The sequence below is a fragment of the Triplophysa rosa genome, linkage group LG19 (assembly GCF_024868665.1).
Source record: "Triplophysa rosa linkage group LG19, Trosa_1v2, whole genome shotgun sequence".
Lineage (NCBI taxonomy): Eukaryota > Metazoa > Chordata > Actinopteri > Cypriniformes > Nemacheilidae > Triplophysa > Triplophysa rosa.
This window is the reverse complement of record NC_079908.1, coordinates 13,265,869-13,279,102: the sequence shown is the minus strand read 5'-3', so window position 1 is coordinate 13,279,102 and position 13,234 is coordinate 13,265,869. Positions and strand designations below refer to the sequence as shown.

Genomic DNA, 13,234 nt, shown 5'->3' with positions numbered 1-13,234 from the left:
CGGTCGCGTGATCTACAAAAGAATTTTGATTAGATCATCGTGTTTCAGGGAGCCATGTTGTTCATGACCTGGAACAATTGTCTCCTGGCTCTATAATCAACAGTCTGTAAACTAAACTATTTTTGTGTGTACATTTAAAAGCACTGATGGAATAATAAACTCGGGGCTGTTGTTTAGTTTTTGTGAATGTGTAAAAACCAAGCTCTTAAACCATAATTGTTGAAGACTTCTCAATAAAACCCTCATGTGTTTGTCATGTGAACTGCATTCTGTGAGTTTTTTTGTTGATGTTGCATTTGGTTGGCTTTGTAAACTAACATGAAGATAACTAAATGTGCAGTTAAAATAAGAATGAATTAAGTAAATAACTAAGCAAATTATAAAAAGATCCTATTTTTGTAGGAATTCAAACCAGTTTAAACCAGTCGTTGAATGAACTGGTTAACTATTTAGTTACACAGTCACAGAGAATAATAATTTTATGATGAAAATAAAATGTACTTTTTGTATTTATTTTTGTTTGTTGGCCAACTGTTTTATTGTCATAGTCTCTAAACAGAGTATGTCTTTAATATATAATATTAAATATCAAATAAAATATTCGTAACGGGACAGCACGAAAACAGATAAATGATAAAGATGATCTATACATTTAAGGTCACTTACCATAAGTGCTAATCTAAACATCCTAAAGCATACGGTAGGCTAATACAGACATATATTTTAATTGCCACAAATACAACAGGTATTACATCACATTGAAGAAGAAAAAAACATAACTTCACATAAAGTCAAGTGCTTTTAAACCATTACATGTTTTCAGAGCTTTTTTGTTTTCCATTCCAATGTTATAATATAGGCTATTTTAAAATCATTATTGAATGTGAAACCTTTGTATATGTATGTATATGTATATGCCATATACCCAATACAATAAATGTAATGTAAATGTAATAAAACTGTATAATGTACTGTTCTTTACTTCCTAAATTATTGTTTTTAAAAAAATACTTCAAATACACCAATTTCTACCATACTGTCTAATTTTCTACTAATATAATTTTCTGAGTCTTTTCAAAATGTTCTTGAATAGATAAAATGTTTTTTAAAAAAGTAGTTTAAAAAATAGTTTCTTTTTTCCTTCCCACAAAATTCACAGGTATGAAATGTCAAGTAGACGTCGTCTTGTGAAGCGCACTCCCACTGCTGACTCTCTATCCCATGTGACCGGAAGTAAATAGAGTTCCGCAGCGGTTCCCGCGTTTGGTGAAATTCAATAAACAAGCGTGTAGTAGAAGCTGCAGGCATAAGTAGAAACAAGAAGAAGCTGCAGGCATTCCCGATATGGATGATCTGTATTTGGACAATATTGACGAATTCATTAATGATCAAAATAAGATCGTAAGTTACTCTTTATGATGCCACTGTTCTTATCATTTGCAAAAGTGAGATGCTTGTTTAAATATCTTGCATGGGCTTGAGTGCTTGTTAGCGCTGATTCATTGCCTAAAGTTATAACGTTACTCATAATGCGAATGTAGACTTATAAAACATAAACATTTGCCGCTTATTTTAGAAAATCAAGCGGAAAAAGACATCATATTCTGTGTTTTGTAGATGAGGTAGCTCTGTTTGTAAACTGATTCATTAAACATATGAATCTGTCTGCGTTTATACTTCAGGTTACCTACAAATGGCTCAGTTTAACTCTTGGGGTTCACGTGAACACGGCCAAACAGTAAGTCCTGTCCTAGCTTTAATGTAAGTTACTCAGGTAACCTAGCTGGTAGAGATGGTCTGTAAACATGTGATATTGTCGCAGAATGCTGTATCATTACTTGGAGAAGAAACGCAAGGAAAGTTCAGGGTGTCCTCTTCGTGCCACTTATCTCATAACTGGCAAATGTGTTGAAAATGGAAGCATGGTAAGTATCATTACTGAATGCACATATTGTACACAAATGTTCCCTTGCATTATATTTGCTTTTGTCTTAAGTGACTTACAGTCAGTGCATTCAAGACATTTTTAATATAATTTGATTCATGTGTTCCCTGGAAATCGAACCCATAAACTTTGCACTGTTAAAACAATTGAGCTACAGGAACACTTCTGATAGAAAGTTTCTCTTGTATTTTAGTGTCATAAAGTCTCAGTAGTACGTGAGGACAAGCTTGAGGGTAAGATTGACGTTTTTGTATCTCATCTCACATTTTCCTCTTGTATTAAATCCCTTAAAATGAGACAATGTTTTTTTGCCATCATATATTCCAATAGATAACTTCAGATTAATTAAAAATATCTGTTGCAACTGATACTTGGTTCCAATGCAGGACAAAACGTGCAATTATGCTTTGGTTTTTCTTCTTTGCCCAGCTGTCAAAGCAACAATGGACATTACCATCAGCGTGCATGTGTACAGTCTTCAGAGAGCAGAGCTTAAAGATAGTGCTCCACTTTACAGTACAGACTATGATGCTCTTAAGGAGAATATGAAGAACTGCAACAAGTATGTGGTCATGATATAACCTATAATGCAACAAAATATGCAAACTGCTTATTCTTCTTTTATCCCCCTTCAGGTACAGTGCTATACGATGTGCTGCGGCGGTCCCCATGTCTTCTGCAGAGCTTCAGCAGAGGGAGTTGGCTTCAGTCCCTCCAGCTCAGAAGGAAGTCAGTAAACCTGACCTGAATGAAAACACTTCAGCTAACTCCAAACCCAGCGCTAAACAGCCCGCAGGCATCATGGGAATGTTCGCGAGCAAAAGCGCTCCTAAGAGCCAAGATTCCAGCAAGGAAGTAAAAACAGAGCAGAAAGATGATTCTTCTGTAGTAAGTATGCATCTCCATTGTTTAACGTAGATGGCACACGAGATTGTGTGTGAATAATTTAATAGTTGCATGTGTTTTAGGTTGAAACATCAAAAACCAAACCAACCTCCAAAACAAACCCCATGAGTAACTTTTTTGGGAAGTCTGCCCAGAGTGAGTGCTGTTTCACTTTTTTAACCAAACTGCCAGTCACAGAATCAAACTGAAGTATACAAAATTGAAACACATTTTTCGGTTTGATGTTTAGAAAAGGCGGATGAAAAGCCCAACAAAAGCATCAAAGAAGAAAAAGACGGAGGCACGACAGCATCTGCTACCGTGAGCAAGAAGTCTCAGAATTCTCCCAAGTCTGAATGTGGCATTAAGGAAGAACAAACCAAGGAGTCAAAGTCTTTGAAGAATGAATCCAAAGACACTTGCAAGTAAGATTTACAACTGCTTGGTTAATTTTAAAAAGCTTTTATATGTTTCAAACGTTTTGACAAGTGTCATTATTAGTCAGAAAACAGTACGCCTAAGGTGTATTAGTTGTTAGTACTATGCTTTGTATGTGGCCTTTAAATATGCATTTGACGTTTTCATGACAATATTCTAGATGATTGTCTTACTTATTACAAACTGATGTAAATGAGTGTTTCCTTTAAGTAAAACGAAGCGGCCAGAGGTTCTGGACAGCGATGATGAGAACATAGAGAGTCAGCAGAAAAAGAGACGGAGGATAAAGAAGCCCCAGCCAGACAGCAGTGATGATGAGGGTAGGGAGGAGTCAAGGAAACAATGCAACAGGCTAAAGTCTTGCTTTGCAGACTTGAAGCAATCCAGATGAGGCTCTCTGTATCCAAAAATGAAGAAAAACAAAGAAATCGGTTTCCCCTTTGGGCAGAGAACTGAATATTAAAATTGTTCTCTGACAGACAAAAGCTGATTGACAACATTCATTGTTTATCCTTTTTATCTGTTCTTTTAATCTCTTCTTTTGTTTATGTACTGTACATGTGTGTACTGTATACAGTATCTCACAGAAGTGAGTACACCCCTCACATTTTTGTAAATATTTTTATATCTTTTCATGTGAGAAGACTTAAGAAATGAAACTTTGCTACAATGTAAAGTAGTGAGTGTACAGCTTGTATAACAGTGAAATTTGCTGTCCCCTCAAAATAACTCCACACACAGCCATTAATGTCTAAACCGCTGGCAACAAAAGTGAGTACACTCCTAAGTGAAAATGTCCAAATTGGGCCCAGTGTGTCAATATTTTGTGTGGCCACCAGTATTTTCCAGCACTGCCTTAACCCTCTTGGGCATGGAGTTCACCAGAGCTTCACAAGTTGCCACTGGAGTCCTCTTCCACTCCTCCATGACGACATCACGGAGCTGGTGGATGTTAGAGACCTTGCGCTCCTCCATCTTCCGTTTGAGGATGCCCCACAGATGCTCAATAGGGTTTAGGTCTGGAGACATGCTTGGCCAGTCCATCACCTTTACCCTCAGCTTCTTAAGCAAGGCAGTGGTCATCTTGGAGGTGTGTTTGGGGTCGTTATTATGATGGAATACTGCCCTGCGTCCCAGTCTCCGAAGGGAGGGGATCATGCTCTGCTTCAGTATGTCACAGTACATGTTGGCATTCATGGTTCCCTCAATGAACTGTAGCTCCCCAGTGCCAGCAGCACTCATGCAGCCCCAGACCATGACACTCCCACCACCATGCTTGACTGTAGGCAAGACACACTTGTCTTTGTACTCCTCACCTGGTTGCCGCCACACACGCTTGACACCATCTGAACAAAATAAGTTTATCTTGGTCTCATCAGACCACAGGACATGGTTCCAGTAATCCATGTCCTTAGTCTGCTTGTCTTCAGCAAACTGTTTGAGGGCTTTCTTGTGCATCATCTTTAGAAGAGGTTTCCTTCTGGGACGATATCCATGCAGACCAATTTGATGCAGTATGCGGCGTATGGTCTGAGCACTGACAGGCTGACCCCCCACCCCTTCAATCTCTACAGCAATGCTGGCAGCACTCATACGTCTATTTCCCAAAGACAACCTCTGGATATGACGCTGAGCATGTGCACTCAACTTCTTTGGTCGACCATGGCGAGGCCTGTTCTGAGTGGAACCTGTCCTGTTAAACCGCTGTATGGTCTTGGCCACAGTGCTGCAGCTCAGTTTCAGGGTCTTGGCAATCTTCTTATAGCCTAGGCCATCTTTATGTAGAGCAACAATTCTTTGTTTCAGACCCTCAAAGAGTAGTTTGCCATGAGGTGCCATGTTAACCAAACACCAAATTTAACACACCTGCTCCCCATTCACACCTGAGACATTGTAACACTAACGAATCACATGACATCGGGGAGGGAAAAGGGCTAATTGGGCCCAAATTGGACATTTTCACTTTGGGGTGTACTCACTTTTGTTGCCAGCGGTTTAGACATTAATGGCTGTGTGTTGAGTTATTTTGAGAGGACAGCAAATTTACACTGTTATACAAGCTGTACACTCGCTACTTTACATTGTAGCAAAGTTTCATTTCTTCAGTGTTGTCACATGAAAATATATAATAAAATGCATACAAAAATGTGAGGGGTGTACTCACTTCTTTGTATATGTGTGTAATATGTCTCTGCTCATTCTCCTTTTCCAGTTGTGCCAGATTCTCCACCTGTGCCTAATGTACAGACACCCAGCCCCAAAAAACAAGTGAAAAGAGAGGCTGTTTCACACAAAGAAGTAAGAATCTTTTTAATAAACACTCCTCAGTCAAACATGCCCGCGATACAGCGTACAATTTATGTACCATTAGCCACAACGAATGAAATGGCACGATCAAGCAGATGTCCTGAAGTCGAACCGTTGGTGTAAATTGTTCAGAATTGTCATTGATTGTGATTCTGCCTTTTTCAGGAGAGCTCAGAAGTGAAGAGGAGGAAAAGGAGGCGTGTTTTAAAGTCCACCACATTTGTTGATGAAGAAGAAAACTTTGGTAAGCATCATTTTTATTGTAATAAAAAGCCCATGAGGATAATTTTATAATGAGTCTGCAAACACTTTGGCATGACTAATTCATCACGTTTGAAAGAAATTATTATGACTATAAATGAAGTGTTTATGTTAGTTAATAAATGCTCTTGCATACAACAGAGACTGTTGTAGAGTGAGAAATGTGAGGCGGGTTGATTTATGTGTTTATTTTTGCATTGGAACATGATAGACTGTGCAGAAGTTACGTTTAAAATAACTTTCCCGGACTATAGTTTACTGTTTTTTTGCAGGCAGTTTAAAGCATATTTATACTTGCTGACAGAAATATTATTTTCATAGGTTATGTATATGATATAAACGCATGTGCTTTTGTGAAACCTAAGTGAGTTAACTATTTTACAAATAGAAGATTATTTTCTTTTACTCTATTTTCATGTGCATGAATGTTTGACTTGATTACTGTTAATGTTTCTACTTGGCTTAAATACTTGTAATTTTACGCATTCCTCAGAATTTTGTTCTGCAAAATTACCACAGTAACTCTTTAATGTGGATTTTAATTGTATGGGGTACATTTTACAGTTTAATATTGTTTTTTGTTTGTATTTGCATGCTTGATCAACTAGCCACTATCAATGAATAATTGCAAAAGAGATTGACTAAATCTAGTCATACCAGTAGCCTGAAAAAAATCTGATTTATACTAGGGGTGTCAAACGATTAATTGCATCTATAATAAAAGTTTGTTTACATAATTTATGTCTGTGTACTCTGCATAATAATTTAGTATTTATAAGCACAAAAACATACACATACATGTTTTATATATATATACATATATATTTAGGAAATATCAAATATGTACATGTATTTTTTTATATTTACCAATAGTTTAAATTATTTACATGTTTATTAATTTTATATTTTATATTTTAAATATATGCATGTATGTGTATGTTTTATATAAAAAATAAATATGCACAGGACACAGACATACATTATGTAAAGACAAACTCGGTTCCATATAGCAAAGCAATGCTCTTTAGGGCGATGCTCTTTCTCAGGATACCGCCCCCTAGAGTCTCCCAAAGTAATGACTTTAAGAAAAATCAATGACATTGGGCGAAAATCACCACAGAATGAGTAACTAATGTCTCTGTTTTCTAGTGACTGAGAAAAGTTATGTAAGCGAGTCTTACTCTGAGAGTGAAGAAACTGAACCCAACAGTAAAGTCAAAGACTCTGTCTCACTCAAGCAGTCATTTGTAAAAAAGGAGGATGAGAAAAAAGAAAAGAGCCAAAAGAAACCTGCAGCATCATCTAACAAAGCAAGGAAGCAACCGTCCATCATGGGATTTTTCCAGAAGAAATGATTTTTTCCTTTCATGAACTTCAAAGCACTTGGTGGTCTACAGTGATGTACCTGCATTGTTTCACATGAACCACGTGAGTTATATTAAAAGGCTTCAAAGAGACATCAACACTTCTACATTTACATGCTGAGCTGACAGATGTTTTTAACCTAAGTCATACCTACCAACACTTGACTGTGTTTCTCTGATGATGCCGAACGTGTTTACAGGAAACCACCCTTATTTGACAATTTGTTACATTACGATCAGAAGATTGTCAGGCCTATTTAGCCATTTTCTGTGACAAATTTTTGAATGTTGCTGGATAATAAATCAAAATTTATAATAATTTTCCACATGTGGTATTGTCTTTATAAAATAAGTATTCATTGTTCATAAATATCACAACAGATTGGTTGATATGGAACATTGTAAAATTAATTTTTATTCTTGATTGGTTCCTATAGGTCTTGAGCATCATATTTCAGCGTGACATTAGTTTTTGGAATCGTATTCTAGTTGATCCTGGATATTTTGACTTATCAAAACAAAACTTACTGTGTTGGAATGGCATGCATTTTAAAATCAGTACAAGCTCCTCTGATCCACTGCCATAGACTTGAGCAAATTGAGCATTTTGTGCCAAACCATCATTCCCCAACAAACTCTCTTTTTATTTTATGAAAAGTGTCTAAACTTTGGTCTGTGGCTATATTTAGAGTCCGAGCTGTGTGCAGCCGAATGTGATAAGAACAATGTGTTCTTATTTTCATTGTTTTAAAACACTTGAATTGAGGATAGTGAACATTTTTTCATGGTAATTCTTTCTGTTTCCAAATAAATACTGACATACAATAATTATAACTCCTAGAATTATTGGATTAAAAATCATAACCTAGACAAAAGGTATGAAATGTAACATTTTGAATTTGGTTATTACACAATGTTTTTAAATAATACAGCAAAGACAAAAAATCGTAAATTTGTTCAAATTCAAATAAACGTTTAAACATGCTTCTTAAGTTTGTCGTTTCAAAACAGTCATAAAAACATGAGTTAAATACAGTACATAACCTTCCTTCTTCCCCCATTAGCTCTTAAGTTTTCCCTATTATTATCTCCATCCACTTGATTTAATGGTTTTGGCTATTGCACGATTTCAGTTTTATTCTGCTTTCATAGCTACTCAGATGTGGTATGCCTTTTCAGCCCAGGTGGAATAAATCAATAGGAATTTTCAAAATATAAAGTACAAGTATATATCAAGTAAAGCCACATTATTGAATTCAAACTGCCCTTGAGCACTCTGCAAAGCCATTAAATATGACAATGCTCCAGTGCTTTTATATATTGTGCTGCATTGTCAGCTTTCCCTTCAAGTAGACTTAAAACACACATCTAACGAAAGCTTTCTTTGGGGCTTTTGGACGTTCTGCATACAAAACAGGATCTTGTAAAGCTAAAACGTATTCATTGGAGAAAGATATTACAATGGGTTTAAAAATCATTTGTTTCTGTATTGTTCCTTTGGCTCTTACACAATTTCACATTTGATTAGTTACATATTTGACCCCTTGCCTTTGCTTTTCACATTATCCTGATGTAATACTTTTTGAGTATAGTTGCAAATAATTAAAGCTCAACTAGGAAAAAAAGCTCCATCACAACTTTTCTAACGTTAACTTGCAACGTGTCGTTCATTAAGTCAATATGTTTATCATGTTTAGAGTTTCTTTAAAAAAGTTTTACAGACCTCCATAAAACTTTATTAAGTATAAAACAATTAATACAGAAAAAGTGACTCTCTAAAGGTGCCTTTTAAGTGAAGTCAAATGAGAGAATTCTCCTCATGGGCATGGAGTTTTGCTTTGTAGATGAATGCCAACAGCACATCAAATGCCAATAACTCAAACATTCAGCAGTGATTTATTTCTCCGAATCCCCTCCTGCTTCTCATGCATAGCTCTTAAAGAATAAATCATTGTGTATTAATTGAAAGCAGATTCTTACATGGTCATCTGACTGGGAGATATAACCGTTTGTCCGAAACACCACTGCTCTTTGTCAAAACAGGAAAATATGCAAGACGTGATTGGAAAAGGCAGAGAATGCATCACCTCTTAAGGGTTTGATTTCTTACAGACTATTTCTAGGGCGTGTGGTACCTCACATCTGGACCTGTCTTCATGCTATCATGCGTCAAAACGTGTCTGTTTCCGATTACCAAATGGAACTGGTGTTCTTATGAATACAAAGCCTGATTACATCTAAAACACTTCACTTCATCATTCATCATCATGTCACATTAGCCATATGACAACCATCCGTCGTGTGTTGATGTGGCGTACACATAATTAATGAGAGAGACAGACAAGTCTGTTCTCACTTATTTAGTGCCTTTTGGGAAAATGTCTCTTAATTCATATTTACTATATTTTGCATTTACACTGCTTACGGAGTTTAGTGATCATCATATGGGTGCAACATAAACCTTCCTAAATTAACATCAGTCAGCTGCATTTGTATTACCACTTTACAATTGTTTTTCCTCAAACAGAAGGGATCAGGACAAGATGATGCATGTCCGGATTTTTCACAATTGACTGCTCAGTCTCAGATGATAGATGAATGGCTAAAATGATGAGGGAAAGGGGAAAAACAGCACTCTGAAGACTTCTCATGTGTTGTGATGGCACATTTATTCACAGCTTACATGAACATCTTAATCAGCTATGAAAGCAAACACATCCATCAGAGTGAATTATATTACTTTAACACAGTTAAGCTGTTGCTTGGAGACTGTGAACCTGGAAAGCTCCGTGCTGAGCAGCCGTTGCTGGCAGAAATGTCAATTCGACATGAGCTTTTAAATGTTGCATTTTATTCACTTTGATTCTCTGAAAGCTGATATTCAAGGCTGACTGAAAATGAAAACGCAGTCTGTTACTGTATCTGTTACAAGCATGCTTACAAGAGTCTCTAATCCCACACTTTTCTCAGTAAATGGAGAAAGACATTTTTTATGGATATTCTATTAATTTATAAATTGAACACAGTGTGGGATTTAACATGAGTCATTTGCGTTCTATGTATTGTAAAGTAAAATATTATCTGTACAGAAATGTACATATGAACACCAGGTCCACATCTTTACACAAGATTACGTCCTTAAAGTGTGGAAATTTGTTGTATTGATGAATTATTAAAATGCATATTTTTTCTGCTTTGAAGTGTCATCCATCTGCTATTTTCAAACCCAAAATTACACATTGGTATTTTCTTTTCTTAAAGGTAATAGTTCACCCAAATATGAATATTCTAACTGTATTTTACTCATCCTCATGCTATACCAAATGTTAAACACAATGTTTTTTTTAATAAAAATGTCCATCACTTATGAAGCCAAACGATAGGTGTGTAAAAAATATAATATTTGAGCATTTAGCAAAATTGAAAACAAAACAAGCATTTCTGAGCACTACATTCAAATATGGTGACACATCGATAACATCAAATCTCACATGGACTTATGATATCTATTTCAATGTGTCGCTATATTTTAAACTTAAAGTTGTTTTCACTATATAAATCATTGTCTCATACATGCCTATTGTTTCACTTCTTAAAGCATTAACTTCTTTTAGGATATTTTTATAATGGATAATTTTTTTAATAAATTTAGGGATCTATATTTGTATAAGTGACAGATACCTTTATTGACATCACCTTGTTGTTCAACAAATGCCCAGTTTCACAGACAAGGCTTAAGGCTAGTCCCAGACTAAAATGAATGTGTGACCTGAATATGACTTTCCCAGAAATATCTTAAAATATATCAGTGCCATTGTTTTGTCTCGAGATGCACACCCGTAATGTATTCTTCTAATGCATTTTTATAAAGCGACATAAATATCTTAATTCAACTAAGGCATAGTCCTGGCTTAAGCTAAGCCGTGTCTGTGAAACCGGGCCTTAAAGTGATAGTTCACCATTTACTCACCCTCTTGTCATTTCAAACCTTTATGACTTTCTTCCACAGATCAAAAATAAGATATTTTGAAAAAACAGCACTGGCCCCTATTCACTTCTATTGTATGGACACAGAACCAATGCAAGCAAATGGGGGCCAGTTAACAACATTCTTCAAAATATCTTCTTTTGTGTTGTGCGGAAGAAAGAAAGTCATACAGGTTCGAAATGACAAGAGTGTGAGTTAATGATGACAGAATTTTCATTTTTGGGTGAACTATCATTTTAAGAAAGGAAATGTGCCCATGCCATCCCATGAATAAGTTAAAGAATTTTGTTTTTGGGTTAACTATTCTTTTAAAAATAAAACATGCACATTGAAACGCAGTAACTACACAAAAACAAAATTAACCACGAATAAATATTAAAATCCATTAACACTTCAACGTGCAACAATGGGAAAGAAGGCCGAGCAGGAAGACTCACACAGAGAACTGACCCATTCACACAGAGAACTGCCCCCAGACTGCCAAAGCCAAGACTGAGCATGCATCGCTGAATGTCATTTAGTGGGACTTCAAAACCTTTAGCCAAAAACTAAGAGAACATGTAGGTGCCAACCCACAGTAAAGAGAAATTAGTTTAACAGCGCAGTTGTTAGTCCTAGACAGCTAGCTGTGTCAAAAAAAGGTTCTTAACAATGTCTCAAGCTGTGCTGAAGAAACCAAAGACTTCTGTGATAGAAAGTCAAGAGATTTCAATATGAACTTGAACATTTCTCAACCAATTCACCAGATGATCGTAGCTACATTTTTTGTATTTTTAAGTTTTGTTTTGGCTATGTTCTTTTTTTTGTTATGGCAAGTGTTAAACCCCAGGCAACTCTTTTAAATCAACACAGACAAAATTAAAAGTTGAGCCATAAATGTATGTAATGTTCTTCACATTACAAAAGACTCTCTTTTAGAACACCGGTGTGGGTCTGTCCAACCCTCCTCTTAAACTAACGTACACAAAGACAGAAAATGATAAAGGAGCACATAGCAAAATCCCCTTTGTTTCCCTCCAAGCCGCTCAAAGAGAACAAATGGCCAGAAACTGTTAGACCCAACAGCCAGCAGAAATAATTCACAGCTTCATTGTGTGACTATTAAGGTCTGCAAGTGAGGGGCTTCTGTTTCAAAATATTTTGTCAGGCCTTCAGTGCGAGATGAGCAGCACCGTCTGGCACTTTGTGTGCGGCCAGTACAATGTCCCATTGTGAAAGAAGAGGAAAGTGGGCTTTTGGGATCTGGAGAGAGAGAGGATATTAGTCCCAACTCCCTGAACTGCCCCAATCTGGGTTCGGCAGCTGGTCTCGGCTCTTTGTGATGAGCGTTACTGTGGAATAAAGGATGTCTACATGTCCTAGCAGTAACGGCAGGTCTGTCATGATGCTTTAGGAAATGTGATGTGCCGTAACAGGTTTCTTTTATGCCACAATGGAGTGTTAATTTCAGTTTAAAGTAAACATCCCCTAAAACTTCTCACAGGATTTAGTTACATTAATGTTTAATAAGCTGCTACAGTATGTTTGCCTTCTCATAGACTTTTTGGCAAAAATCACATACAAATTTTACTAAAATATTGATTATTACACTATTGTGTGGAAAATGGTGTAACACTTCAAAATATTGATTTACCCATCCTATTATAAAATGTCATCTTATACCATACCTCATAGCTTCCCAGGTGAACAAAGTGCACTAAAATAAACTTAAATGTATTTAAAGTGCTCTATTTTCATAACTTATTTCGTACTTAATATACAAAATATTGTCTTTAGCACTTTTTAAGATAAACTTAAGATCTAAGTCTACTCAACGGTGCAATTTTGAAACACCATGAAGAGTAGTAGTAAAGACTATATTTTTAGTATATTAAGTACAAACTTAATGTGTAAAAATAGAGCGCTTTAAGTACATTTATGGAAGTGAAGTAAGTGTATTTAAATAAAGTGTATTTTACTGCTCCGTTTTTTACCTGGGTTCTAATATGCTACAATTATGGCTTACAAACTATGATTCATTTCGTACTTTATCGTATTTGGCTTTTA

General features: G+C 36.1%; 1 protein-coding gene across 1 annotated transcript; it reads left to right on the top strand.

Annotated features, from left to right (window-relative positions):
* Positions 1 to 1,229: 1,229 nt before the first annotated feature.
* Positions 1,230 to 8,036, top strand: pold3 (polymerase (DNA-directed), delta 3, accessory subunit). Its single transcript, XM_057360355.1, has 12 exons — positions 1,230 to 1,401; positions 1,683 to 1,738; positions 1,823 to 1,925; positions 2,139 to 2,178; positions 2,375 to 2,507; positions 2,581 to 2,833; positions 2,914 to 2,986; positions 3,081 to 3,255; positions 3,479 to 3,588; positions 5,481 to 5,566; positions 5,741 to 5,819; positions 6,986 to 8,036. Exons 1-12 carry the CDS (start codon positions 1,345 to 1,347, stop codon positions 7,189 to 7,191), a joined length of 1,371 nt encoding a protein of 456 aa, XP_057216338.1. The 5' UTR covers positions 1,230 to 1,344; the 3' UTR covers positions 7,192 to 8,036.
* Positions 8,037 to 13,234: the final 5,198 nt, after the last annotated feature.

Coding starts and splice junctions, on each gene's coding strand:
- pold3 (XM_057360355.1), top strand. CDS start 1,345: ATGGATGATCTGTATTTGGACAATATTGACGAATTCATTAATGATCAA. Junction 2,987..3,080: donor TTTTGGGAAGTCTGCCCAGA/GTGAGTGCTGTT, acceptor TTTGATGTTTAG/AAAAGGCGGATGAAAAGCCC. Junction 3,589..5,480: donor AGACAGCAGTGATGATGAGG/GTAGGGAGGAGT, acceptor CTCCTTTTCCAG/TTGTGCCAGATTCTCCACCT.